Source organism: Fomitopsis serialis (assembly GCF_022376445.1).
Source record: "Fomitopsis serialis strain Sig1Antser10 chromosome Unknown B0H18scaffold_17, whole genome shotgun sequence".
Taxonomy (NCBI): Eukaryota; Fungi; Basidiomycota; class Agaricomycetes; order Polyporales; family Fomitopsidaceae; genus Fomitopsis; species Fomitopsis serialis.
Genome location: NW_025954977.1, coordinates 233,488 through 258,840, shown reverse-complemented (window position 1 = coordinate 258,840; position 25,353 = coordinate 233,488). Strand labels below are relative to the sequence as shown.

Here is a 25,353-nt window from a genome sequence, read left to right as displayed (position 1 = left end):
ATTTGCGGGGAGGGGCGCTCGTGGATTCCCTCACCCACGCGTGGGGATAAGGGGAGCAAGGGGTCAGTCCAGAGGTGAGAGGGGTCGTGGATCATGAATGGTGGAGAATTTAGTGGTGCGTGTTGATTATCTGAACGTAGTGGTGTTTCGAGACGGCAGATATCTGTGCAGGTTATGTACAGCAAGTATGGGATTGTTTTACGTAGGTGCTCGAGCTTTGACCTCGGTGCGGATGCATCAACACTGTTTGCGGTATTGCCTAATCGCTGTTGACCATACCTCCGTGCTGCTTGAGCGATCTCAAGTTTCCCTACCAGCGCTGCTACGTGTTCTTGTAAGGTAAGTCTCATGATTCAACCCCAGGACTTGGTCTTTTCTCATGCGGGAGCTGTGTCATTATAGCGGCCCGGATGATCGTGTGCAACTCATCTTCCTTCCCTTGCTGTCATGCTATCACCCTGACTACAGCGCACCGTCGGGTATACTTGACGTCTCACCAACGAAGATTCTTACTCAAGACACTCTTAATTTTCCTGGCCACCATATGGCATTGCACAAATCCTCCCAGCCAAAGCATAGTCACGACATTTCGATCAAAGTACCGGGCCGCAGGTGGGAACGCAGCAAGCCCATGGGCCGAGGATGAACACCATGACCTCGACTTGGGTGGCATCCACCAATTGCAATACTTCTGGTTGACACCGTTCCGACGTATAGCCAGCAGGTTGCATTTCTCGGAGCATATAAGGTCGAGTTCATGTCGAGTTCACAGCGGTGAGCTCTAAGGCCTAGCATCGCCATTATGTTCGTCCTTCCAGTTTTGCTAACTACGGCGGCAGCTGTCCCGTTTGTCCTCGCTGTTCCCTCGGGAATACTAACGGCTAAACGGGCAACATGTACGGTAGATTCTGTGGAGGCAGCGTCAGATCTCTCGGGTTGCCCGAGCGTCGAGATTGCATCCTTCACGGTTCCCAACGACAGTGAGTTAATCTTGTAACACCGCTTTCAGTCGTCCTCATACCTGTCACAAGCTAAGGTCACAATGAGTGTACGCCGTGCACGGCATACAGCCCGGATGTGCAGGAATCTGACGCTCGTACCCTTCTAGTTCGCGGAAGGAGCAACAGTGACCATGACTGGCGAGGTCACGTTCGCGAGTACAGTCGGTAAGGAGTCTGCTCAGTGCTGTGCCGGCTCAATCGACGTACTAATGTGACGCTCTTCGAGCTTCCGGTCCTCTCCTTACATTCGGTGTGTTTTCCTCGAATCCAGAGTAACCTTGATACTCAAATCGCACAGAGGGGACAAACGTCGACTTCAATGGTAACGGCATGATGTTCAACGTATGTGCTCATGTCATACACACTCTTGTGATCCAGTGTTGACGTATTTGATCCTTTCAGGGAAACGGCGCGGACTACTGGGACGGACTGGGCACGAATGGGGGGAAGCCAAAGCCACACCCTTTCATACAGTACGCAGCTGCCAAAGTAGCCAGGTCACAGATCTGCAGTATATTGAAACAATATCAGGATCAAGGCCTCCGGTACGTTTGAGAACTTCGTGGTATGTCTTTCATCTGGTGGGCCTTTGATGTATCCTCGGCGGTGACGTACTGCCAAACTGCAGGCGTACAATACTCCTGCGCAAGCCATCAGCGTACAACCGGCTGCCAATGCGGGCCCGTTAACTATCACTGGCGTATACGTGAACAACGCAGCAGGCGACGCGGGCGAGCTGGGTCATAACACCGATGTGAGCCTCACATCGCGCCTGTACGTGGTTAGCTGGGTTGATTAGTGGCATGCAGGGCTTCGACGTCCGCGGAACAGACATCACGATTCAGAACTGCAGTATGTTTGGTCCTGCCTATGCTGGGATACGTTGACGATCCCCGTGATGTTCCACAGTGGTGCAGAACCAGGATGATTGTGTCGCCATCAACGACGGGTCAAATATACTCTTCCAAAACAATGTCTGCTCCGGGGGTCATGGCACGTCTCCCGGGACCTTGAGCAATTTAAACACGTTTCTAACGCTATACTTGCAGGGATGTCCATCGGTTCTATTGCGACCGGAGACTTCGTCACAGGTGTGGTTTTCAGCCACAACACGGTCTCTAACTCGATGTATGGCACCCGCGTGAAGGCCCAGAGTGCAGCAACAAGTGGTGCTGTTAGCAATGTGACGTGGACCGGGTATGTATGTCTGTCTTTCGCCAAGATTCGAGAACTAGCTATGGACGCAGCGTGAAACAGGAACACCATATCCGGAGCCGCGAAATATGGCGTTCTCATCACCCAGGTGGGCAAGAACGGCAGTGACTTGGCTGAGATGTGTACTTAGTCACACGCACACAGTCCTATCCCGACGACGACGGTACACCGGGGGTAGATACACCGTTCAGGTCTGTCATCCCATCTGTCATCGTTCATACACTGACTGGTGCTGAACTTCTCTCTAGCGACGTGAAGTTTGTAGGTGATCCCACTAGCGTTACTGTGGTCGAGAGTGGCCACAGAATAACCGTCGATTGCGGCAACTGCGCTGGGTGCGTGTTCGAGAGGAGGAGTCCTTCGTCGTGTAGCCTGCTGACTGGTTCTCGTCAGGACATGGGACTTCTCTGGACTCACAGTAGGCGGCGGTCTTCCAGGAACAATCGCATCTGGCAACGCGACGGTAAGAATGAGATGACTTCCAGACGCACTTGTCAGAAACTCATAGAAGCACAGATTCAAGGCGGCTCATATTGAGTGTCATGGTATCCAGATACCGGCAGATGTTACTTATGTACACGAGCGCAGAATCTCCGGACATGTACCCGAGTCCCGACAGATAACCCATTGACAACATTCTTTGTATGCCTGTGAGGACAAATGCACCGTGGACATCATTCACACAGTACCTACTAGCTCTTGTCAACATGGTTCGATTGTCGTTGAGCGAATGAAGATGATGACGGTTGCGCAACACTGATACACGTCGATCCGCCAAACGAGACGACCCGGAGTATCTCACCAAGGAAGGACAACAACGAAAGAGCTTCAACGAAGAGGTTACTTGACGGACATACAACAGAGTACTCTATGCGTGCCATCACGCGGTCATTACGCATGCATGAAATACTGCGTGTGGTGTCGGTCTGACCGATATCACGATCACTCAGATGGTACGTATTCATAAACGTACTGAATGAAAGACATTGTTCGTACATACTGTACACAACCCTGCCAGTACAAACACCAGCCGTACCGTGTCGACCAGTAACGCCTGGGAATAGGTCGTAAGTCACTCATCAGCTGGAGCAAGTCTTCAAGTTGAATACCCCTCACCATCAAATGAAGCAACAGAGGGTTCCGACTTCAATAACGAATGATCTCCTTCGGAAAGCGGCCATATTGATCAGTCAAAGTCATTGTGACATTTGGTCCTCTTTCGCGAAGTAGCGGAAAGCCTTGCAAGACATCCGACACAACGTCATGGCGATAGGAAATGGACTGTCCGCCGAACACAATAGCCACAGTAATCCGTACATTCGGCCGAGTGGATGAGCCCAGGGCTTCGTCAACACTCTTGAAGTCAACCCCTCCGTAACACGGGAGAATGAAGCTCAACCGTATGTCCTCTATGCAATCCGCGTTGGTCACATTGAGCATGTCAATGATGTAGTCGGGACTCCATTCCCACAGGTTCGTCGCTGGCTCGAAGGAAAGCGAACGCAGGGAGCTCAACCGCAGCGAACGTGTTTCTGCAAATTTCGTTTGTTGGAGTCATGTGAGAATACACGGTCAACAATAGCTGGTAGCAGCAGACGCACCGGCATCCGTGTGATCTATGTCAATGTCAGGGCTGTGGTGCAGCACCAAGGAGCGAAGCGACGATTGCGAGTCCCAAAGGATCTGCGGACAGGGATTATCGGCGACGAGATTGCCCTCCATTTCCAAGTGTTGCAGTTGAAACTTGACCCGTAGAGCGCTGTGGAAAAGAGACCATTCGACAGACCGGATACTCGCAGAAAAACGAGCTTTTTGATGCCACTTGGAGGGATGTCTGGCTGTTGTGGCTGGAAGGAGTATAGAGCATGGGAGGGCCGCCGGGAATGATTCCGCCATCCACATCCATCAGACACAGATCACGAAGGTCCGGACAAGCACGCAAGAGACGTAATATATCCAGACCATGGTATGTCCCGCCTGCGAGGATTATGGTAGACAGTTTGGGGTAGACAGTGTTCACCAGGCGCGACGTGCGTACTGTCACACCAAGGGCTATCCTGAGATGCAGGTGAGACAACTGTGTTGCGCGTAGCAGGACGGGGGAGATGTCGAATGAACTGCTATATGGATTATGGCATTTCTTGATTGTCAATGTGCGAACGTGGGTGGGGAGGTCCGTTGAGTGATTGAGGGTGTCCACAAAGCGGTCGTAGGCGCGTCGCGCTGTCAAGCGAACATATCCGAAGAGGTAGTACCGAGCAGTTGGAGCCATGTTTTGCACGTAAGACAGCAGGCAGCAAGGGTTGCGTTGTGCTTGTGGAGGTGGTATATGATCATATCCCACACTCAGCGGGTAGTATCTGCCGGCGGGGAGCCCCAGCTGCTTGTCATCTTCCATGGCTTCTGAAGATTCTATTCGTCAAAATGAACAGGATACACTTGCGTGGACTTACGGGTGTCCCGAAAGAGCGGAGGTTGACTTGTTCGAATGCGGTGATACAACCTGGATCAAGACCGAGCTGTACTGTACTGCTGTAGTGTCCATTACTAATGTGTAAGCGACGTGTTACTGTGGGAATATGACAGGGTTAACGTGGCAAGACGAAATGGCGATGTAAGGACGCGTTCAAACCTCCAACAACCGCTGTGGTCGCCCTGCACAGACTCGCAGACGGCCGGAGTCTCAGCATCGTGGCAGCATCCCCTTCTCTTTCCTCTCTACGCTCATACCCTCCTTCTCGCGCCGTGATCTCGTGTATTGCAAAGTTCATGACATCCCCGTAGACTTGGGCATGGACCAGGCAACCATACTATACGCGGGCGCGACGCTGCTCGCGCTGACGTTTGCTTCAGTGAGTGCGTGTCGTTATACCGGTGCTACGTGTCATTTGGTATGCTCTGTGATGAACACCCGATCATCCTTGTTCTACGAGCCGCGGGCCATCGTGCGCCGCGGTGGGGACGAGAACCTACGGTTATGGCGATTCGTCGTCCATACTGACGAGCCGTCCGTCGTGACACGCGTAGTCTCATCCCAGAAGCGGTTACTGATTGAAGTCTGCATGACAGTGCTACGCTGCCCTCGTTATATTGTCTCCCCCACCTCGTAAAGCGCACCCATCCGAGAGGACCTACCGATCCGCAACTTCACCTACAAAACCTCTCCCTCTAGGCTCCATCGCCGACCCCGCTTCAGTTGACCTTAGCGTCATCGTTCCCGCCTACAATGAAACCGAGCGGTTGCCCGTTATGCTCCAGGCTGCCATCATCCATCTCAAGAAACCTGCACTGAAGGACCGGACATATGAGTTCGTCATAGTGGACGACGGGAGCTCCGACGACACGGCGGAGCTGGCGCTGAAGTTCGCCGCAGACTCCCGGAGACGAGATACGTGTTGTGCAGCTGGTGAGGAACGCAGGGAAGGGAGGCGCGGTTAGACACGGGATGTTGTATGGACGGGGAAGACGCCTGCTCATGGTGGATGCGGATGGTGCCAGCCGATTTGAGGACCTGGAACTATTGTGGAACGAAATGGACAAGATCGCGCCGAACGAGGAGGCCTCAGTGGTCGTCGGCAGTCGCGCGCATCTCGTCAAGACTGAGGCAGTAGTCAAGGTATGTCCCTGCTTCGCGGCATTCTAGTGTCCTTCCTGATCAGTCTCCAGCGCTCGCTACTGCGCAACGTACTCATGTACGGCCTGCACACCATCCTACGCATCGTCGGCGTCGGCCACATCCGCGACACGCAATGCGGCTTCAAGCTCTTCTCGCGCGCCGCGGCGCAGAGCATCTTCCCCTACCAGCACCTCGCCACATGGATCTTCGACGTCGAACTGCTGCTCCTCGCGAAGCAGCTCCGCATGCCTGTCGCAGAGGTGCCGATCGAGTGGCACGAGGTCTCTGGGAGCAAGCTGAACGTCGTCACAGACTCGCTGCAGATGCTGAGGGATCTCCTGGTCCTGAGAGCGAACCACCTTCTGGGGCGGTGGAAGGTTGGGCCCCCGTTATCTACATCGAGTACTGTACAGCCGAATGGCAAGTAATGACATGGACACTGAGCTTGGGTGCTGGGAAGTTTACTCCGTTTCCGTGCCTCTGTGCCGTACTCGTGAGGTGTACTGCGTGAGACCTGCGGACAGTCCAAGTAGTGCCGCTCCAGACTGTTGCCTGACAGTATGCGGCGACATTCAATCAGTCAAGCGGGAACGATTGTGAATGACGAGTATGAATTCAACTGTGAGCTCACGATGATCTCGTACATTATAAGGGGGCTCCAGGCGTTGGGAACTGAATGAAGCAACAAGCTACACAATGACTTGCATGCGAGCGAGGTATATACTACAAGCATGGTGGTATATGTACAACGATAGCGAGAAACAAAGCGACCATACATTGTAATTTAGATAGATCGTTGGATGAAGGGGGAGGGGGAGATCAAGCTTCGGTGCTTGCTTCGCAACTCTGCGAGTCGTCGTCGGTGGAAGGTTCAGGGATGTTGCAGTGCGGCAGCGACGGCAACCAGTCCGGGTTATTCGCGCCCTTGCACTCCACCGCAAGACGCTCCGTCGCTGCGACGAGCGGCAGGCCGTTCTCGACCTGCTCCCGAACGTCGTCCACACTGACGCTAGGATCGTCCACGCACGAGATGTGAAATATCACGACCAGCGCCGGCTGGGCTGCCATTAGGGCAACGAGCCGCTCATCCGTCTCGTTCCACGGCATGTGCGGGAGGTCGGCCCACCGCAGTTCGAGGAGGAACTCGCGGATACACTTCGAATGCATGCTGTCGAGCAGCGCGGGGATCCAGCCAACCAGCATCGAGCGTCCGTCGGGGCTCTCCACCTTCAGATGCAACGTGCGCAGCCCCGTGCTGTGGGCGAGCGTGAAGTCGAGCTGCGGCGGCCGCGTGTCCTCGACGGGCGGGGCGAGCCAGTCGGACAGCGCGACGCAGCCCTTCATCGTCCTGATGTTGCATACCAGCGTGGCATGCTCTAGGTCCCGCCGGACCGTTCGAGCGCACGGCCGACGTCGGCGGACACGGATGGGTGTTCCCATGCGACGTCGAGTGCGCGGAGCCGGAAGTCGAGCGGGCCATCTTTGGCGAGCCAGCTGAGCACGAGCGGCGACGTCCCGTGAAAGTACAGCGTGTCGACCCGGTTGTCGCCGAGGGGGGACGCTGCGACCATGGGGCGCTGACGGAACGACCAGTGCACGTCGTGCAGGTGCAGGCGGGCGAGCTTCGGGATCGCGCACAGCATGACGGCGAAGTCGTTCCCGGCGAATGCGACGTCTTGCATGTGCACCACCTGGACCTTGGGGAAGCAGAGGCGCAGACTGTGCCGCGTCTCGTCCGTCATGAGCGTCGCGCACCAGTTCCGGATGCTGAGCTCCTCGACGTGGCGCAGGCGGACGAGTATCCGGGGCGCGTCCTGGTCCATCCATGTGAAGGTGCCATCACAGATGATCGCCAGTCCGCGGATGTACGCCGCGATCTCTGGCGCCTCATCGAGGATATTTTCGAGCTGACGGTATCGGTACGACCCCAGGAGGCGGACGAAGCGGAAGAGGGCGACTTGGGTCGGGGTCACCCACGAGCGGCTGGTGAGCCCGAGCGAGCTGAGCGAATGCGTATCATTGGAGAGATGCTCGGCGATGAGATTGCGGAGCTCTGACGGCAGGCGCGTTGACCATTCGGACTGCTTAACCTGCGGTGACTTGAGCGGCATGAGCCTTCTTCCGAAGTCAACGGGAGAAAATGAGAGGCAATAGGTGGCTGGATTCGCGCTGGCATGGATATGTTGGCGCGTCATGGTGTACGTCCTTTAGCCGTAGGCAAACGCGCAGCCCTGTGGTGAAGTGTGATAAATCACAACCTGGTCTCAATTGGCCACCACGACTATGAATGACAGTAGAACCGACATATAATCGATCAGTGACCATCGGGCGTGCCATGGATGTCACGGCAGGTGTGCGCGAGCGCAATCCGTAGTCTTCCGCTATTGGCTTGCGTAGCGCGGGTCCGGATAGTGGAGAGATTCTGCGAATGCGAGGCCGACACTCACCATGCAGGTTAGGGAGCCCTGGTCTGCGCCTCCCTTGGTGAAAGCCAGATTGGGTGTCACACCACTGATCGAGACTTGAGCCAGCGTTCCGCCCACAACACGGTCTGCAACGCACGCTCTGTGGTACAAATAGAGAACACGATTGAACGTTCGCGGTTTGTCGGGCCCGAGTTGTCGCGGACAGACGGTCACTCGATGGGAGAAATCAGCGCATCCGCGGTGGTCTGGGAAGGGCGCGCTCGGTGCAGACGGCGGGGGCGGTCGACAGCGGGCGAGAGGGGGGCGAGGGATGGGAAGGAGACGGGCCTCATCAAGGATATCTCGTATATCGGTCTCCGCAAGGCAAAGCGTGGCCTGCCGGATATGGCAGGCGACGCACCACTTGGTCACGGGCGCTCCTTTAGCCTTTAGTTCGCGCGCGCCCTCATCATCGTTTAGCACTGTCTGGCCGAGACATTGCCGTCGTCTGTGCTCGAGTCGGGCGTAGGCCTGCGCACGCGAACTCTGCCTGCGGGGCCCTCCAGGCTGTCTTCAGGTTGCTTGGTGGCCGCAAGTCGGCGCTGCGAGGCGAAGCAGTCTCGCGTGGCCACACAAGCGCGTCTCGAAGTCACGATTGGGGTCACTGGGACTCATCTTGAGCCAATAGGTGAGCTAATAACACTCATGGCATCGGCACCGTTGCCCCACGCTGAGCACTCCCAGCTTCCCAGCCGCGTCTGATTGTCGGCAATATCGACCTAGGACCGCACCCATCGATAAACAGGACTCGGTGGCCCTTCAGCCTCACCGAGCAGTAGTGCACTCGCGATGAACAACTCAGCAGCCGCCAGCGCACCGCTGGAAATCTGCATATTGATTTTTGATGACCTTCAAACCGACCGCCCGACGCTCCGATCTTGCATCTTGACGTGCCGTGCATGGGTCAATGCTGCACGGATCTACCTCTTCAGGACCGTCAATCTCACCAAGAAATCGTTTCCCGATTTCAGAGCCATCGTTCATGGTGCCCCCGCTGTTGGCCTCAGTGTCCGCGTTTTGCGCCTCGATGTCAACGCGGACCCACATTTTGAGATTCTCCAACATCTACCCAACGTCACACATCTCACTCTCAGCGATTGGATTCTCAAACATGAAGTCAACGACGTGCTAGCAGCACGTCTGGGCAAGCTCAATACCTTGGAGCTCGAAGATTTCAACATCATGACTACGGAGCTACCGCGCATCCTGTCATCTTGCAAAGAGCTCTCCAGTCTGTCGCTCCGAGAAGTCTACTGGCCGCTCTCCTTCAAGACTGGTCGCACTTGGTTCACGAAATGGAGTCGCCTTCCCTCCGACGCAGTCGCTCTTGTCCCGGAAAAATCGCTGCGCGTTCAAAGTCTCTCAGTGTCGGCTTGCACTAAGCTCGTCTACGATTTGCTCATACGTGGGGCAACCCTCGGCCCATCCCCATGCCTCACGCTGACGAACCCCGACCCCGACACCGAACATGTGCGACGCCTGTTCGACCACTGGGCTCCTTCGGCCTCGAGTCTCAAGCTCAGTTTCAGGGACGCAAGAGAAGGTGAGTATCCAAACTCGAAGTGGCATGTCATCCTAACGTCGGGTGCAGAACCTCCCAGCCTCGCTGTCAGCACCGAGTTGCTCTCGCTCACCCTCGATCGCACGCCCCTCAAGTATACCGAGGACCTCAGAAAGCTGCCTGCCTGGCTCAGCAAGGTGCTGAAGAGCGTCGAGTCCTCTCGATTCCGCTATCTCAGAGTCATCGTTACCGCAGGGTGGCTGCCGAAGGATCTTCCAGGACCGTGGCAGCCCGTACTCGCTGAGCTGAGCAGGCTCGCGTCGCGTTCGGGCGGCGTGGAGTTCGTCTTCGAACTCCGGGCTATTACCAAGGACGCTAGCAAGATCAAGTCGATGCAAGACGAATTGGAGACGGCGCTGGTGCCCAAGCCTCCGTCCTCCCTTGACGTTAATATTGTAGTTATCGCGGACAAAAATAGTCATCGGGGGTGGGGGTCGAAGGAGTGTGGCATCATCTGTACATTTGTACTCGTCTGACATTCTATCTTGGGGGTTGATCATACTGCGCTGTATTTAATCTGTGTACATGTCTCCATGTACCGTCGTCCTTCCTTGCAGCACGTCTGACTATAATTATACTTGCCCCCGTCCAGTTTGCTGCGTAGTTGACTCGGACGGCGATTACCATGGAAGACATCCGATCTCATGCTCAAACGGTGCTGTGTAGCTATCAAGCCATGATCTCAGTCCTCATCAACAACACGCTGTAGGTAATTGCAGTAACAGAGATCCAGCGGCCAACTCAGATTATGTAACGCTGAGTGCCGCACGACCATGATTTTCCGTGCATGAAACATAACTTCCGACTCGGAGTCAGATGCAGACTGAGACATCCCCGCTGCTGCTGCACATTCATGGTAATTCGCAGAGGAGAACCAGCCGGTCATTCGGACACGTGTGGTGTACAATGCACGCCCGCTAAGGGAGATAGGTCTTTACATTTCATTGACAGTCTGAATCACGAGGCAGTACTATTGGTACAATCAAGCGAGGCGGAGCGGTGTTGTTACAAGGTTGAGATGAGGGGTGCAAAATAGCCCGACACCTGCGGTCATCCGAGTTGTGATTAGCAACGAAATTCACATTGCATAGAATTGAGTCGCGGCGGTTACCTGCGTACAAGGTGATTATCCTACTTGCGAGGTAGGCCCACCTGCTCGAAGAAGTCGTCCTCAAGCTGCGTGCTTGCCTCGGGGTGGTTGGGATCGAATGACTGGACGATAAGTTTCTCGTGGCTATTCTTCTTCTTCAGAGCCGGCTGCTTCGTCTGCTTCTGTCTCTGCCAGTCGATGAGAACTTTGCCGTCGTTGGTGTCAGCTCCTCTGTCGACACGGATGTCGTCATTGTGCCAAACTCGTTCTCCGCGGCGTATGCCACTAGCCTTCTTGGCAATGTCTCCGAACATGGTAGGATTGTTGGCGACCAAAGCTTTGAAGAAAGTTTTCAAGCCTGAAACGTACGTCCGCGATGATGAATGCTGCAGTAACGAAAGCGTGGAAAGGACGGCATACCAGACATGATGGCAAACGACTATCAACAGGATATAGCGGTGCTCGAGCGCGAAGGACCAATGGGAGGTTGGTACTGTAGACCCGTCCATTCTCCTCGCTATATAAATACCTTTGGCCGCACCACTGACGCTGAAGGAGACCTAGCAGAGCCAAGTCCGTAAAGGAAGAATAACTGGGCGTCACAACCTAGGAGCTTGAGACATGTTCTTCTAGCGTGAGGCAGTCCGCACCGTCGGCGGTGGACTTAGTTCGAGTTAGACCACATGCGGATTCCTCTCATGCCCGCAGTTTTTGGCATTCGGGTCATGCAAGCTGAAGTAGGCATCCTGGTAGGCAGCGTCATAGACGCACGACACCAGATTTGCGGGAACTGGAATGCTATAGACGGTGTAGTTCAGGCAAGGCTGTCCACATGAGATCATACGAGGATGCACGTACTCACACCTGCATCGTTGGGTGCGCGCCCATGTAATCTAGACACAAAGGAATACGCAGACAGGGATCTGTCCGACAGCTTTGGATTCTACTCATCGATTTCTCGGCCTCGGGAGTTGTCACTGAATCTTACCATCAGAGCCCTCCCCTGAAGGCATAGTATCGTGAGCATGATGGTATGGAAGCCGATCCGAGTCAGGGTATCAGTATGGCATAGTACGAAAGATGGATACGCAACTGCGAACAGAAGTTCCACACGTGAATTCACAGCTGCGCTACTAATCGCAGTAGGCTCGTTATGGTCTTGATCCTCTGAACATTTTACTGCCTATAAACGATCACTGCGAGTGAGCGTAATACATATCAAGGTGCCAATTCAAGGGACGCCACCTCGTTGAAAAGAGAAATTCAAACGGAGTGGGGAAGAAGCCGGGAGTATACATGCTCATGATGTGACTCAGGGCCGCCATCGTCTTCAGGAATCATGAGTCTCGAACCGCTCGGACGGGTCAAGTTGAGGAGATTCTTGTTCTGAGTCGCTTGCTCGCAATCGTTTGCATCATGAGTGTGAATCATCCAAATGAGATGCACTGAGAAAATACTCACAGTCACCGTATGTAGCGGGCCGCTGTGAGTCAGTTTCTTGACTGCCACCGGGGCATCACGCTACTAGTACTCAGAGTGCCAGTGTGTCGGCGCCGCCATACTGAAAACCCCCTCAATTCTCTGTCGCGATGACAGAAAAAAGCAATCATTGCAAGTACATGAAGGCTGACTCGGAGATGATCATCGGGTGACTGATACACGTTGCTCGTAGAAGTGATCACAGCGGCACATGTCAACGTTTTAACAACGAGGATGGGGCTCTGACTCGCCGTCAACGGTCGTACTTACTTACAATGATGATGATGATGATGATGAACTCCGCATTTATTAACCGCAACGTACTTACTTACAAGAATGGTCATATCAGTGGACGGAGTTGGGATGGAGCAAATAAGAACAAATACGCGCCCATAGCTCACTAGAACCTTACCGGGTGCCGCCTAGGGTTGATATGAGCGGTCGCTGGTTCTACACGCAAGGTCTTCTGGGTTACTCGTGTCGACAGCTGGTTGTCAAATCTGTGCTTCTGTCCACATTCAGACTCGGATCCGAGTCTCGCTCCCTACTGTGCGACCCGAGTACAACAGAGACAACGCTAGTGCTGAATCAAGTTGTCGGCAGAATCCTTGGCCCGGGCTGACGACAGCGTGCCGAATACTGTCTGTCTCCTCCGCACGGCGGCGGCGCATGATCGCGTGTACAGCTTAAGGCCTGTGGGAATATTCTGCGTCAGAATATCGCGCTTATCCGTTCGTATAACACTGCACCGTCGTTCGATTCATGCACCCTATTACAAGCCTCAGAACACGCCGCTGGCTACACGCTAGTTCCCGTTCGCCGCGAGTCAGCATGCGCAATCCTCTTCGCACCCTCACCAAGGATCTAAAGAGATCTCGGCCGTACTCCGTTGAGCAAGCTCAAAAGCCGTATACGCGAGGTAAGGCAGTCATCGCGCTCACATAGGGTCATTGCACTTATTCCATTCGACGCCAGAGGACGAGCAGGGATTCTACAACTATAACACAGGTACCTGGCTCTATAACCGGAAAGCCCGTGAGTTAATCATCAGCTGGGATTGTCGCTTTGTGTAATTGTCGCTTCTCCAGAGCTGAGCGTGCGCCACCTAACGTTCGATGTTGACGCGTTGATCCTGCGATGCATCAAGGCCGGTGATGCGAAGTCCTGTATCTCGTTCAAGAAGCTTGCTGAAGGTTGTGATTTTTTTGTTTGGTTCGCGTGGCCACAAGCTCACAAGAGCCTAAAGGAACGTCTAACAGGGTCTTTGTCGCCAAATTGGACAATGGCAAGGAAATCGTCGCCAGGTTGCCCTTTCCCATGGCTGGGCCGGCACGCCTCACCACTGCCAGTGAAGTGGCTACGATGGAGTTCGCCAGAATGCGTATGAACACGCCCACCCCTATCGCACTTGATTACTCCACAGACGCCTCCAAAAATGAAGTGGGATCGGAATTCATCATAATGGAGAAGGTCCCAGGAGTGCAGTTATACTCGAAATGGAACGACGACCTCCCTATCGATGTTTTCTCGGGTTTCACTCGTGATCTCGTGAAAACTGAAAGGTCTTGGGCTGATGCTCGTCTGCCTTACATCGGGAGTCTGTATTTCGCCAAAGACTTGCCGAAGAATACCCCCTCGTTTGGTTTGCCCATTGATTATCCTCACCACGGGCAATGGGGCCCTTTTGTCATCGGTCCCAGTGTAGCGCGTAAATTCTGGAGGGGCGGTCGCGCGCAACTTAGTGTCGATCGGGGACCTTGTGCGTAGCATTTCGTACCATGCATTCAGCCAGGAGCTAACACTAGTGACAGGGAAAGATATCCGTTCGCAAATTAGCGCCATTGTTCGATGTGAGATCGAATGGCTTCGGCGTTATGCCAAACCTCTGCCACGTCATAGCCCCCTCTACCGATCGGAGCGAGAAAACTCGCCGGAAACGCACATCGACGTTCTTCAGCGCTGTTTGCAAATCATTCCTTTCCTTCCGGACCGACCCGAGTTCTCCACCTTCTGTGTCTGGCACCCGGATTTACATCCGTCAAACATCATGGTCGACGACGGTGGGCCTTTGACACCAAGTGTTTTTCTCGACTGGCAAACTGCCACTGTGGAGACACTGGTCGACATCCCGATGCCTCCATTCCTTTCGTTCACTCGCGGGAAATACATCGAGGCCGAGTATGGACCTTCACGGCCGCCTAGTCTTCCAGACGTGTTCAACGAACTACCCGAACATGAACAGCATATCGCGTTAACAGAACAACGGCTTGCTGCCCGGTCGCAGTACTATCACTACGTCACGCAACGCCTTAATCCAGCACTACACGCTGCGCGCTTCTCCCCGTGGCAAGGAAGGTATCATGTACTCCTCGAGTCTCCGTCGCATACATGGGAAGAAGGCATTGCTCCTCTGAAACAAGTCCTGATCGACATATGGAAGTCGTGGGACGAGATTGCACCCGATACACCGTGTCCCATCTCCTTCAGCCAGGCGGAAGTCCTTGCCAATGAAAGGGGCGTCGTGGGTTGGATGCGGGAAGAGTCCGTCAAGCTGCTCTACGATGAGATCGGTCTTGGTCCAGATGGTCTCGTTAAGGAAGACAAGCTCGAGGATGCGCGTTGTCGCAATCGAGAGGCGTTGGAGCGTACAGTAGCGGAAGTGGAACATCCGGATGACAAGGCATATATTCGTCGGCGATGGCCTTTCCAGGATGGTGCCTTCTCACCTACAGCTGAGACTTGCCGATGATGGTGGACACAGCGGTGTATGATCCCTTATGTAGTACTAGTGTGCGTCACGTACAAAGATATCTCTTTGCTGCCTATCGGCGCGTCCGTACTTTCCAGCTTACTCGTCATGTATCTGCTTCTGTGGTGGACAACTGCCTTCAAGTTGTCAGACCTTGAGAGCGCAGCAGCGAATCTTATCACGGCATACAACAAATCTGATACATCGCGCTTCGTATGCAGTCTTACAACGACTGTGTAAGGTAATGTCTGGGTAGCCAATCCGGTGGAGACCAGGACTTGCCCATAATCTCCGCCGCAACTATCTGGGCTAAGGCTTCCGCACTAGTAAACACCGTCATAACGTTAGCACGAAAACTCGAACGCTGGCATGTAGGTGATGCTTACCAAGCAAATGCACGCGGCATGCCGTGTCCACTGTACCCTGCAGAAAGGAACTGGCCTTCGTAGTTGTCCGTAGGACTGGAAGGATCGACGACGGGCCCCACCTATAGTGGTAAATCGATAAGGGGTCAATCTTCCTAAACAGAAGGAACACATTATGGTGACTCACAAACGGATCGCTGTTAGCTGTGTATCCCATGATTCCCGTCCACTCCATTTCCGGTTCGCGCCCTTCCTCGTACTTGCCGGGGAACAACGCAGGCAGGAACTTCCTGATTGCAGCTCCCGCCCTCGCATTGATTGTGGAGTCGTCAGCTACATACAACTCGTACTCTGGCCCCGTTGCGTCTCGTCCGCCGCCTATGATAACCAACGGGTGTTCCTGGCCTTCATCCAACGGACGCGGGAACCAGTACTCGAAGCCTTCGTTGCCCGTCCATGCATGCCGCGAGATAGACTCGACAGGTACAGCGGCACGTAGAGCCATAACCTGTGCGCGGACGGGTATCACGCCTGTGGGTCCGCGCATATGTGGGAGTAGGTGTGAGACATAAGCGTTTGTGGCGTGGATGATGCGCGTGCATGCAACGGACCCGCGGGGAGTGCTCAGCGTCCAAGGGCGTGACGAAGACGACGCAGAAGAATTGTTGGAAGGCGTGATGGAGGTGACGGGCGTGCGCGTATGCAGGGTGAGGTTCAGAGCTGAGGAAGCAGCGGCAAGCTTGTAAAGCTCGGTAACGAACTTGAGGGGCCATATATTGTAGCCAGTGTGGAGATAGCCAGGGTACGACGACCCGAATGTCTATTAGAGGTAGTCAGTCAATGCGATGCAGCTATCATCGTAAACTGTAAACGTACCTCGCTCTCTGTCAACCATTGGACATCATCAAGGTTTGCGCCTGCAGCCCTGGCTGCCTTGTAGTCGGCTTGCGCATCCGCCAGTTCCTCCGGAGTGATCAAAAGCTCTATCCTCCCGCTGTTGACCAGATCCACTGCTTCCTCCAAACCATGCTCCTCGACGATCTTCACAATCTCAGTGACAGTATGACGCTCGAGGGCGAGCCATCGCAAGACTTCATCTGTGCCGAACCTCTGCGATGCAAGATTGAAGCTGTTGAAAGCAATAGAGACAAGTGCCCGCCGTTGCGTCCTGATTCGGATGTCATTATTCAGTAGGCCGTTCACAGCGGATCGGTATACCATACCTGTCGCCCCGGCACCTTTTTCAGCGAAGACATACAATGAGCGCGTACTCTAGACAGACAACAACGGTCGGGCTCACAAAAGTCTCTAGCATCCAGTACAACAACCTTCAGCTGCTCCCCGCGATCGCTGCTCTCTAGCTGCTTGCCCAAGTGATACGCCGCCGACACACCTGTGAGTCCACTGCCAATGATGCATACATCGGCGTCATCCGTGAGCGGGCCCTCGCTGCCTTCGCCAGCGAGGGGATTTGCGCCTGGTGTGTTTATCCAGAAAGACTTCGTCCAGTTAGCTGCTGGCAGAGGAGCGCGCTCGCGTTCGACCTGCAGCTCGAGGGTGCGCTGCGAGTCGGCAAGAGCGTTCGTTATGACAGGCAACGCTGCTAGAGTCATGCCCAGCATAAGGCAGAAGCCAGAGAGCCTCTGGAAAGCCATGTTCTCCGACCAGACAATGAGCAAAGCCTTGGAAAGCCAGGACGGGAGACCGTCGTTGCCGTGGACCGTGACTCATGGTGAACAGCCTAGACCTCATATATGCCGTCTGCGGCGAGCACTTCGCGTGTTTATCAATTAATCCCTTCAGGCAAATTCGGCCAGCAGCAAGGCGCAAGGCAAAGAGAAAGAGTCAGGGCGGGGCGTCGCAGTGGTAGGCCGGGGCCACGATGGTGGCATATGTAGACAAGCACCGTTGGAAATGCACTGCACAAGTTTTAAGTCTGAGCCTGTCTGAGCCTGTCTGAACACGTCGCGTACTGTACATGCGTACGCTGCACTGGCAGTCAACAATATTACAATACCCCAAGACCAGTGGATATATCAGATAGTTAATGTACATGTCCTCGATGAGTGGACCAGCGCGAGGCTTACAAGCCACTGGAAAGTCTGCAGCAGCGATGAGCACAAACTCTTGCACTCTCTTCACTAACGAAATGGTACGCGATCAGTTACGGTTATTCGATAGACCCCACACGCGAACCTATCGTCTTGAACTGACACCGTTCCCGTTCTGCGTGGTTGACTTCCTGTTCGACCGCGATCGGTGTCGATGGCTATGGCCGTGTGCTTGGTGATGCGGATGTGAGGGGGCAGGTGCAGATGCGGTCGGGCGTGGTGAAGGCTGTGTAGCGGGTACAGGCACTGGCGCGGACTCTGCCGCTGAGGGGAAGGAACTTGGTATGAGTGGTATTGTGGAGGTATTGGGTCTCGCGCGAGGTAGTGTAATAGGGAAGGTTGTGCCGGTGCAGCGATATCCACGGCGTCCAGAAGCAGGCTATGACGGGTTGGCCAGTCAGGAGAATAACCTTCCGACGTGCCATGAATGGTGACATACTTGCACTCGTCCTGCAACTTCTTCAGTTTGTCCTCTGCGAGTGTGAGTTCTTTGCGGTATGCTTCGCGTGTCTGTGGGTGAACAAAGCTCTCGTGCATCTCGCATTTCAAAACGAGGGAAGTCATACCTCACTAACTTGTGTATGCTTCTCCTGCATAGCAAGTATCTGCATATGATTCAGTGATACAATACATGACATGAGCAGAACAAAGCCTACTTCTCTTTGTACGTTTGACGTGAGCGTATCGGCTGCATCCCAAATGAGCCCCGTTAGCCCACACCGATTAGCAAAGCGTTTGCACCTTTGCACTGGCTGCCCGTTCTTGTGGCCTCTCTGCTGGACCCTGGCCCGCGGGCCTGCCGTTCGGAGGGGTCGGGGCGGTCGAGATGGGGCGGGACGTGCTGGCGCTGGCAGACTCCATCGATGTTATGAGATATCCGAGTTTGCTATGGGTATGCGCTCCGTCACAAATCGCAGCTCAGACAACAAGAAGGTACATTCAAGCTCGCCCTAAGTTAGCAGCTGAGAGGCAGCGGTAGCGGCGCGATCACTCAACAGGTTCACGTGTGGCTTGCCCTGGTTGCTGACACTCAATAAGTACAAATTTAACTTTGACGACCCTAACGTCTCTGTTAGTATATCGGTTAGTACACGCGCCTGTCATAACCCTCTCCTTCGTTGGTCGCGCGAAAGCGGGGTTCGACTCCCCGACAGAGAGTTTTTTGGAACCGTCAAACTGTTCGGCATGTGCCGAAATGCCTTCATTCCCTCCAGTTCAGTGAGGCTAGCGCTGAGTACATACACTGATACAGTGCCGTGCTATAAGTACATACGCACACCGGTTCCTACTGCTCCCATCACCTGCGTTTTCGTCGCTAACAACATGACAAGCGCGTCAGGCTGTTCTGTACCAAGTCATGACTTATTCCAAGGCACAGGTAACTTGAACATCCTGCGTGCAAGTGCCGGCTGAGTGTTCTGAGCATTTTTCCCGTAGCGCTGCTCAGCCCTTTCGTGCCGAGGCGAGTGCAGGATCTATGGGGTGCGTACAGATCTAGCTATCCACACCTTGATAGACAACAGTATATTTGCGTGCCAGGTGCGCATGGAGGCGCCGTTGCGACAGGCGACCGAAAAGCGACCCATGTCTTCTGTCGTGACATGGAGGATCCCTGGCTACCTAAGTGAGAATCCAGCCGTTCATTGACCGGTATTCTCGCGCATATAGCCGGTCATGATTAACACTACGACATGCAGACTATTACATCGTGCCATACCAGTTCGTAATTCTCGTCCGCCTCAGGCACAAGCCCCCCACCTTCATAACTTATTCTAGGTCTTCCACATGAAATGGATCAACGACTCAGTTGCATGGGGCTTCCTGCGCCCCATCAACCACTACGTGCTGGATGGTAATTAATCACATCATGATACCTTACCTTCGACTCACATATCATCATAAGGCCGTCGTCGATCCCGCTCATCCATTCTACCGGGAGAAGATTCTCAAGCTACTCTATGCGCCTCCGAAGACAGCATCCTGCAGGACGAACAGCTTGAAGACCTTCCTAGCTCTCAAACTCTGGTCGATTTTGCTGCGAGTTCGACCACTGTCGCGAAACGGAAAGGCTCACCTGAAGGGGGCATGTTTTCCTCGGGACGGCCTCGGAAGACAGCCCGGATAGCGCACTTCGACCACGAAGCCGACTCTATCACCTCGTCGACTCCTCATACCAAACACTCCGCCAAGACTGGCCGTCGAACCAAGGCCACGCCATATCTGGATCTCCGCAGAGTCGCTGCGAGCGCGGGGGCATCGGCTCTGGAGTACGAACCCTTGGGCGGCTTTGGTGCAAGAAAGGTTGCGTGCGTAGGCTATTTCTCGTCGAAGTGACTGCGTTGTTGACGTGCAGTTCCAGTGCTGCGTCGTCTGAACTGCGCCAACTTATGGAGGACTCGGATGCTTCGCGCCCTCGGGTCTCTGTCGCCGTCGCCCTGAACATCCTGTGCGATGTCCCAACTGACAACGCGGTGAAATTCATACCAGGCCATATACACGAGGGTAAAGATTTCCGCTGCAAGTTTGTCTCGCGAAGTACAAAAGCCAAAGTCAAGAACTAGTTCTGTTTCATTCTCGTTTTGGGCCTCTTTGTCACTCTGTGTAGCTTGATCGTGTAATGTTGGTCTGTAAAACTAGCTGTAACTCCCCAATTTATATGCACCAGGCTTGGACGTCGTTTCTGAGGATGCGAGGCGAAAGTAAAAAGTATTAATGAATGCATGAATGCATAGGCCAGGTTATTCTTCGCGTATCCCCTGTAAGTACCGCACCGGGGTCCGGTCGTGAAAAGCCGGAGTGAGTTCCCACGATCTGAGTTTGTTCGGCGTTTGGCGGGCGATGAGCTCGTCGCGGAGAGCGTCTGCCAGCACCTCTACACTACATCACGGATGGCCTCCAGAATCGCTGCAAACTCGCTGAGAGCGACAGGTATGCTTGTGGGATGCTCTATATCAACTGTGCTCTGAACTTACCCCCGTGCAGCATCGAGGGTGCGGCCCCAAGCGGTCGCTGCCATCCCGCGGGCTGTCGTTGCGTGCGTCGGCATTCGTACAATACTTTGAGTAGACTACTGACACAGCCGGTTGTATTAGCCGTGGTATGGCCAGCTCGTCAAACACTCCCCCCGCTGAAAAGGCGTCCGAACTCATTAACAAGATGCCCTCTTCGCCCGGCCTCGTCACGAAAACCGGCTCCGTCGTGCTCGGCACGGGTCTGATCGCGACGGCCATCTCGCAGGAGCTCTACGTCGTGAATGAGGAGACCGTCATTGCCGTTGGGTTCTTCGTCCTCTTGACGTTCATCGCCAAGGTCAGTCCTGCTACCTGTCGCGCGAATGTACGAAAGTGTTGATGCCATCGGTGCAGAGCATCCGGGAGCCGTACCGCGACTGGGCCGAGGGTCACATCCAGCGCATCAAGGGTATCCTCGACTCGTCGCGTGCTGAGCACACGCAGGCCGTCAAGGACCGCATCACGTCTGTTGAACAGATGAAGGATGTTGTGTCCGTCACCGAGAGCCTGTTCGCCCTCTCCAAGGTACGCAGCCACATTTCTGGGTCTTCATCGATGCCACATAAATTGACATGCATCCGTCACTGTAGGAGACTGCGAAGCTGGAGGCGGAGGCGTTCGTTCAGCAGCAGAAGGTTGCGCTCGCTTCGGAGGTGAAGGCCGTCCTTGATAGCTGGGTGCGCTTCGAGCAGCAGGAGAAGGAGAATGAGCAGGCGGAGCTTACGAAGACCGTCATCGCGAACGTGCTCAAGAGCCTGAACGACGAGAAGGTGCAGAAGGAGATCTTGACGAGTGCTATTGTAGAGATCGACCGTAAGTCTGATGCGCTTCACCATTTGAGACCTCATCTGATAACATCATACAGAGCTCGTCAAGAACAAGGCTATCTAGAGTAGTATACGTCTGTAGTTGTGCAATGGACGACTAGTCTACAATGCATTGATTGACCGTCCAAACAACACCTGGGTGACGATCCTCCGTCGTGCCCAGTCAATTACATTTGCATGGACCTGCATAATCTTAGGGTGGAACTGGTGAAGATTGACATAATGAACGCGTCGCGGTAGCAACTTGCGTCGCGAAGCAAAAGTACGTATGTAGAGTTCGAGCACGTGGTTTCGCGCCAAAGACACTGCGATTCATCTTCGTTTCCTACCTGTTCCCTACCCTCGACCTCCCGGCTTTCCATTGTCTCCTGCGTGGTGTGGACACGCCTAGCATTCTCGCGACCTCTTGCAAGCTTGCGTGTTCTGCGGCCGGGCGCGTGACTGGCTATACCTGCCGAAGGTTGACGCGTTTCTGCCTGCCTCTGCCCACCACCTTTGGGTTGCCGCACAAACCACGTCTCTTTCACGACTTTCATCTGTTAACGACCACGACCACCATGGACGCCGACCTCATCAAGCTCGTAACAAGCTGCAGGACACCTTCGCAACCTCGGTACGTGCTCACTGGACGGGAACGCGTTCGTAACTAAGAATGCTATGTAGGCGGAGAGCTGGACATGCCACAACTGGCGTTGTACGTTTCTCTTTGTGTCATATGTGACTGGGTCTCAGGCAGGAGATAGGTTGGCAGTCAGTCTGCGGAAAGTCCAGTGTGCTCGAGACGTGAGTCTTTCTTTATCACTCGATTTCCGGAGCCCCCACGTTCTACACAATGCGCGCGAGGTCATGGTTGCGGGTGATATTCCGGTACCTAGTGTGGCTAGTGGTGCGACGAATACGCGTGCGCTGGCACCATGCAGTGCCTCTGACCACAGGTCACCGAGCTACCGACAAGTCTTCGAGTGGCTCGTCGGACCATCCGCGAGCGAATATTACAGGAACCGCAGCATCGTACTTTCCGGCGATTGGATCTTGTCGTGGATATGCCTTTGTGCGCTATTGTTGTCCGCCTGGTGCCACCACATATACGAACAAACTGGCCGAGAACACGTCGCTCCCAACGCCTGCTCGCGCTCGTGCATGTGATTCCGTCATAGCAGTTTCTAGTGCTGAATACTGCCTCTACAGCATCGTCGGACGTGATTTCTGCCTCGAGGACAAGGAATTGTCACGCGGAGGCCCCTTGTACTGCAGCTCATCCACACACCCGTCCCGAACCAGCTCCCGGCGCACCTGCACCAACATACACGGAATGGGGCCAGTTCTTGCACCTTGACAAGCGATTCACCGACTTTGATGAATCCGGCGGGAGATTGAACAGGAGACGTTCAGAGTGGCGGGGCAGAACAAGGCATCAGCAAGCTGCCGATCACCTGCGAATATACAGCCCGGACGTTCTAGATTTGACATTGGTAGATTTGCCGGGACTGACAAAGGTATGAATCATCCTTTCGCTCGTGGTCAGGGTTGCTAGAGCACGGCGACACAGATCCCAGTGGGCGACCAACCAAGTGATATTGAGCGACAAATCCGAAGCTTGGTACTGGACTATGTCACGAAGCCCAATTGCATCGTCCTCGCTGTCTCCCCTGCCAACGTTGACCTCGCCAACTCAGAATCACTCAAACTCGCGCGCTCCGTTGACCCACAAGGACGGCGCACGATTGGTGTCCTCACGAAACTTGACCTCATGGATGCAGGGACAAACGCGCTCGACATCCTCACGGGACGCGTGTATCCGCTCAAGCTGGGCTTCATTGGTGTTGTAGGCCGGAGTCAGCAGGACATTAACGCTGGCAAGCAATTGTCCGACGCCATTGACACGGAGTTGGAGTTCTTCCGGTCGCATGCTGCATACAGAAATATTGCGCACAAGAACGGTACGAAGTATCTAGCTAAGACTCTCAACCAGGTAGGACATGCACGCTAGAAGAGGGAAGAGTGGAGTGCTCATGACGAACAGGTCTTATTGAATCATATCCGCGACAAGCTTCCCGATATGAAGGCGCGGTTGAATACGTTGATGGGTCAGGCGCAACAGGAATTGAACTCTTTCGGAGATGCAGCGGTGTATGGGGACAAGAACCAGGTATTCGGTCTCTCAGGGGCTCTATGCAGCCGATTGACTTCTTCCATAGCAAGGCGCCCTCGTACTGCGGCTCATGACTCAATTCGCACGCGACTTCGTCGCGTCAATAGAGGGCACGAGCGTCGACATCTCGACGAAGGAACTGTCAGGCGGTGCACGGATATACTACATCTTCAACGACGTCTTCGGCTCCGCGCTTAATTCTATAGACTCGACGCACAATCTTGACAACCAGGACATCCGTACAGCCATTCGCAATTCGACAGGCCCGAGACCAAGCCTTTTCGTGCCGGAAATCGCCTTCGACTTACTCGTAAAGCCACAAATCAAGCTACTGGAGTCACCGAGTTTGCGATGCGTCGAACTCGTGTACGAAGAATTGGTCAAGATCTGTCATAACTGCACCAGCGCAGTAAGCGATGTAACATCCGAAATCGCGTTCGTCTCATTGATTGGCAAATTTAGGAGCTGCAACGGTTTCCCCGGCTACACGCGCAGCTGGTGGAAGTGATATCAGAGCTGCTTCGGGAGCGTCTGGGTCCGACGACGGACTATACGCAGAGCTTGATTGACATTCAGACCGCTTACATCAACACGAACCATCCAGCATTCATTGCTGGGTCCGCTATGGCCACGCAGGCACCGGCGATGGCGCCGCCGAAACATGAGTTCCGCAGGGTACGCTGATTTCTTTCTACATATTCTGATTCGTCTAACCACACGGCATAACCTAATATGACGTGTAGCCCTCATCTGCCCAGTCAGTCAATGGACCTGTGTCTCCTGATGAAGACGAAGACACATCAGAAGAGACAAATGGGATGAACGGTGTGGCGCTTCGGGATGGGCGGTCCGTTTCTTCCACAGTTCATGACCGCGCTCGGACGATCGCGTCTGTCAACGATGCTGGGACGTCCCCGCGTCGAACGGGTTCACCGAAGCCGCACAATCAGCATGGCACTGTGCGACCGCACTCTGCTCATCCTGCAGGGGGCGCGGCCAAGGAGACGTTCCTCAACTATTTCTTTGGACAAAACGGCCCGGGTCCCATCAGTGGAGCGACAGCAGAGCGCGCTGCTTCGGGTACCGGCGCCACCACCATCGGACGGGATGTCAGTGGGGGTGATCCGTCCTTGCACTCGGGGCTCATGGCGGGTAAGCGGAGCCTGGAGGGCAACAATGCGGCGTTTGACATGAAGAGCCTAGGCAAACACATTGAAGCGGTACGTAACGACGTGATTGTCGTCCATGCGAAGCTGCTGACGAGTGTGCACGATTACACAGGCGTCAGACAAAGGTCCTCAGCTAACTCCGCGCGAGGAAATGGAGACGAATCTCATCAGGTCGCTCATTGCGTCCTACTTCAATATCGTGCGACAGACGATCCAGGATCTTGTTCCCAAGGCGATCATGCACTTCCTGGTAAACAACACGTCGCAACAGGTGCAGAACCGACTTGTGGCGTCGCTCTACAAGCCGGATCTCTTTGGTGAACTACTCAATGAGGACGAAACCCTCGTCGCTGAGCGAACGAGGGTAAAGGCGCTTTTAGATGCGTACAAGGATGCGTTCAAGACGCTGTCGGAGGTAACACTGAAGTCGTCATAGAGGATCCTGTCATGTGTACCTAGTAATCCTAATCTCTCGTCGCTTTCTTGATTCGCTCTATTCATTCGCATCTCGAAAAACATTGCTTGTGCACGGCGGGCGTGAC

The 25,353-nt window shown here is 54.4% G+C and overlaps 12 protein-coding genes and 1 non-coding gene across 13 annotated transcripts; 8 read left to right on the top strand and 5 right to left on the bottom strand.

Moving 5' to 3' along the window:
- The first annotated feature begins 717 nt into the window (after positions 1 to 717).
- Positions 718 to 2,958, top strand: B0H18DRAFT_994130 (polygalacturonase). The gene is made up of 18 exons (XM_048045230.1): positions 718 to 774; positions 840 to 846; positions 906 to 980; positions 1,032 to 1,048; positions 1,109 to 1,166; positions 1,228 to 1,251; positions 1,300 to 1,343; positions 1,404 to 1,474; positions 1,533 to 1,566; positions 1,630 to 1,755; positions 1,811 to 1,853; positions 1,911 to 1,994; positions 2,051 to 2,198; positions 2,259 to 2,304; positions 2,361 to 2,407; positions 2,465 to 2,551; positions 2,610 to 2,679; positions 2,733 to 2,958. Exons 4-18 carry the CDS (start codon positions 1,043 to 1,045, stop codon positions 2,751 to 2,753), a joined length of 909 nt encoding a protein of 302 aa, XP_047895944.1. The 5' UTR covers positions 718 to 774; positions 840 to 846; positions 906 to 980; positions 1,032 to 1,042; the 3' UTR covers positions 2,754 to 2,958.
- An 80-nt stretch (positions 2,959 to 3,038) lies between these two features.
- B0H18DRAFT_994120 (uncharacterized protein) lies at positions 3,039 to 4,810 on the bottom strand. The gene is made up of 5 exons (XM_048045229.1): positions 4,665 to 4,810; positions 4,117 to 4,488; positions 3,999 to 4,063; positions 3,818 to 3,975; positions 3,039 to 3,748 (listed from the first exon to the last, which is right to left on the bottom strand). Exons 2-5 carry the CDS (start codon positions 4,486 to 4,488, stop codon positions 3,363 to 3,365), a joined length of 981 nt encoding a protein of 326 aa, XP_047895943.1. The 5' UTR covers positions 4,665 to 4,810; the 3' UTR covers positions 3,039 to 3,362.
- Positions 4,811 to 4,843: 33 nt separating this feature from the next.
- On the top strand, positions 4,844 to 6,512 carry B0H18DRAFT_1093664 (glycosyltransferase family 2 protein; the record flags this gene model as incomplete). Its single annotated transcript, XM_048032352.1, is given in 5 exon segments — positions 4,844 to 5,068; positions 5,286 to 5,608; positions 5,628 to 5,832; positions 5,883 to 6,220; positions 6,413 to 6,512. The coding sequence occupies 5 exon segments, from the start codon at positions 5,009 to 5,011 to the stop codon at positions 6,510 to 6,512; spliced, it is 1,026 nt and encodes a 341-aa protein (XP_047895942.1). The 5' UTR covers positions 4,844 to 5,008.
- A 139-nt stretch (positions 6,513 to 6,651) lies between these two features.
- Positions 6,652 to 7,176, bottom strand: B0H18DRAFT_1116968 (uncharacterized protein; the record flags this gene model as incomplete). Its single annotated transcript, XM_048033508.1, has 1 exon — positions 6,652 to 7,176. One exon carries the CDS (start codon positions 7,174 to 7,176, stop codon positions 6,652 to 6,654), a length of 525 nt encoding a protein of 174 aa, XP_047895941.1.
- A 48-nt stretch (positions 7,177 to 7,224) lies between these two features.
- Positions 7,225 to 8,619, bottom strand: B0H18DRAFT_994110 (uncharacterized protein; the record flags this gene model as incomplete). The annotated part of the gene is made up of 3 exons (XM_048045228.1): positions 8,280 to 8,619; positions 8,155 to 8,157; positions 7,225 to 7,922 (listed from the first exon to the last, which is right to left on the bottom strand). Coding segments are annotated over exons 2-3 (701 nt in total), but the record flags the coding sequence as incomplete, so codon positions are not given.
- Positions 8,620 to 9,086: 467 nt separating this feature from the next.
- On the top strand, positions 9,087 to 10,334 carry B0H18DRAFT_953199 (uncharacterized protein; the record flags this gene model as incomplete). The annotated part of the gene is made up of 2 exons (XM_048042171.1): positions 9,087 to 9,840; positions 9,889 to 10,334. The coding sequence occupies 2 exons, from the start codon at positions 9,087 to 9,089 to the stop codon at positions 10,332 to 10,334; spliced, it is 1,200 nt and encodes a 399-aa protein (XP_047895939.1).
- Positions 10,335 to 13,398: 3,064 nt separating this feature from the next.
- B0H18DRAFT_852913 (kinase-like domain-containing protein) lies at positions 13,399 to 14,711 on the top strand (the record flags this gene model as incomplete). Its single annotated transcript, XM_048039618.1, has 3 exons — positions 13,399 to 13,462; positions 13,674 to 14,186; positions 14,239 to 14,711. Coding segments are annotated over 3 exons (1,050 nt in total), but the record flags the coding sequence as incomplete, so codon positions are not given.
- A 576-nt stretch (positions 14,712 to 15,287) lies between these two features.
- Positions 15,288 to 17,441, bottom strand: B0H18DRAFT_145883 (FAD dependent oxidoreductase). The gene is made up of 5 exons (XM_048036856.1): positions 16,842 to 17,441; positions 16,418 to 16,779; positions 15,729 to 16,361; positions 15,563 to 15,663; positions 15,288 to 15,499 (listed from the first exon to the last, which is right to left on the bottom strand). The coding sequence occupies exons 1-5, from the start codon at positions 17,194 to 17,196 to the stop codon at positions 15,400 to 15,402; spliced, it is 1,551 nt and encodes a 516-aa protein (XP_047895937.1). The 5' UTR covers positions 17,197 to 17,441; the 3' UTR covers positions 15,288 to 15,399.
- A 17-nt stretch (positions 17,442 to 17,458) lies between these two features.
- On the bottom strand, positions 17,459 to 18,620 carry B0H18DRAFT_994096 (uncharacterized protein). Its single transcript, XM_048045227.1, has 5 exons — positions 18,309 to 18,620; positions 18,219 to 18,222; positions 18,092 to 18,162; positions 17,932 to 18,031; positions 17,459 to 17,908 (listed from the first exon to the last, which is right to left on the bottom strand). The coding sequence occupies exons 1-5, from the start codon at positions 18,344 to 18,346 to the stop codon at positions 17,738 to 17,740; spliced, it is 384 nt and encodes a 127-aa protein (XP_047895936.1). The 5' UTR covers positions 18,347 to 18,620; the 3' UTR covers positions 17,459 to 17,737.
- A 98-nt stretch (positions 18,621 to 18,718) lies between these two features.
- B0H18DRAFT_t68 lies at positions 18,719 to 18,810 on the top strand. Its single transcript has one exon. It is a non-coding gene; the product is annotated as a tRNA-Asp (tRNA).
- B0H18DRAFT_994090 (uncharacterized protein) lies at positions 18,727 to 20,317 on the top strand. The gene is made up of 6 exons (XM_048045226.1): positions 18,727 to 19,030; positions 19,090 to 19,276; positions 19,350 to 19,371; positions 19,429 to 19,504; positions 19,556 to 19,958; positions 20,012 to 20,317. Exons 1-6 carry the CDS (start codon positions 18,838 to 18,840, stop codon positions 20,211 to 20,213), a joined length of 1,083 nt encoding a protein of 360 aa, XP_047895935.1. The 5' UTR covers positions 18,727 to 18,837; the 3' UTR covers positions 20,214 to 20,317.
- A 434-nt stretch (positions 20,318 to 20,751) lies between these two features.
- Positions 20,752 to 21,554, top strand: B0H18DRAFT_873140 (ATP synthase; the record flags this gene model as incomplete). Its single annotated transcript, XM_048040272.1, has 4 exons — positions 20,752 to 20,961; positions 21,018 to 21,188; positions 21,254 to 21,476; positions 21,529 to 21,554. 4 exons carry the CDS (start codon positions 20,752 to 20,754, stop codon positions 21,552 to 21,554), a joined length of 630 nt encoding a protein of 209 aa, XP_047895934.1.
- Positions 21,555 to 22,047: 493 nt separating this feature from the next.
- B0H18DRAFT_1103103 (Dynamin central region-domain-containing protein) lies at positions 22,048 to 25,247 on the top strand (the record flags this gene model as incomplete). The annotated part of the gene is made up of 10 exons (XM_048032571.1): positions 22,048 to 22,103; positions 22,223 to 22,273; positions 22,426 to 22,541; positions 22,772 to 22,986; positions 23,040 to 23,462; positions 23,514 to 23,639; positions 23,689 to 24,051; positions 24,105 to 24,317; positions 24,386 to 24,862; positions 24,924 to 25,247. The coding sequence occupies 10 exons, from the start codon at positions 22,048 to 22,050 to the stop codon at positions 25,245 to 25,247; spliced, it is 2,364 nt and encodes a 787-aa protein (XP_047895933.1).
- Positions 25,248 to 25,353: the final 106 nt, after the last annotated feature.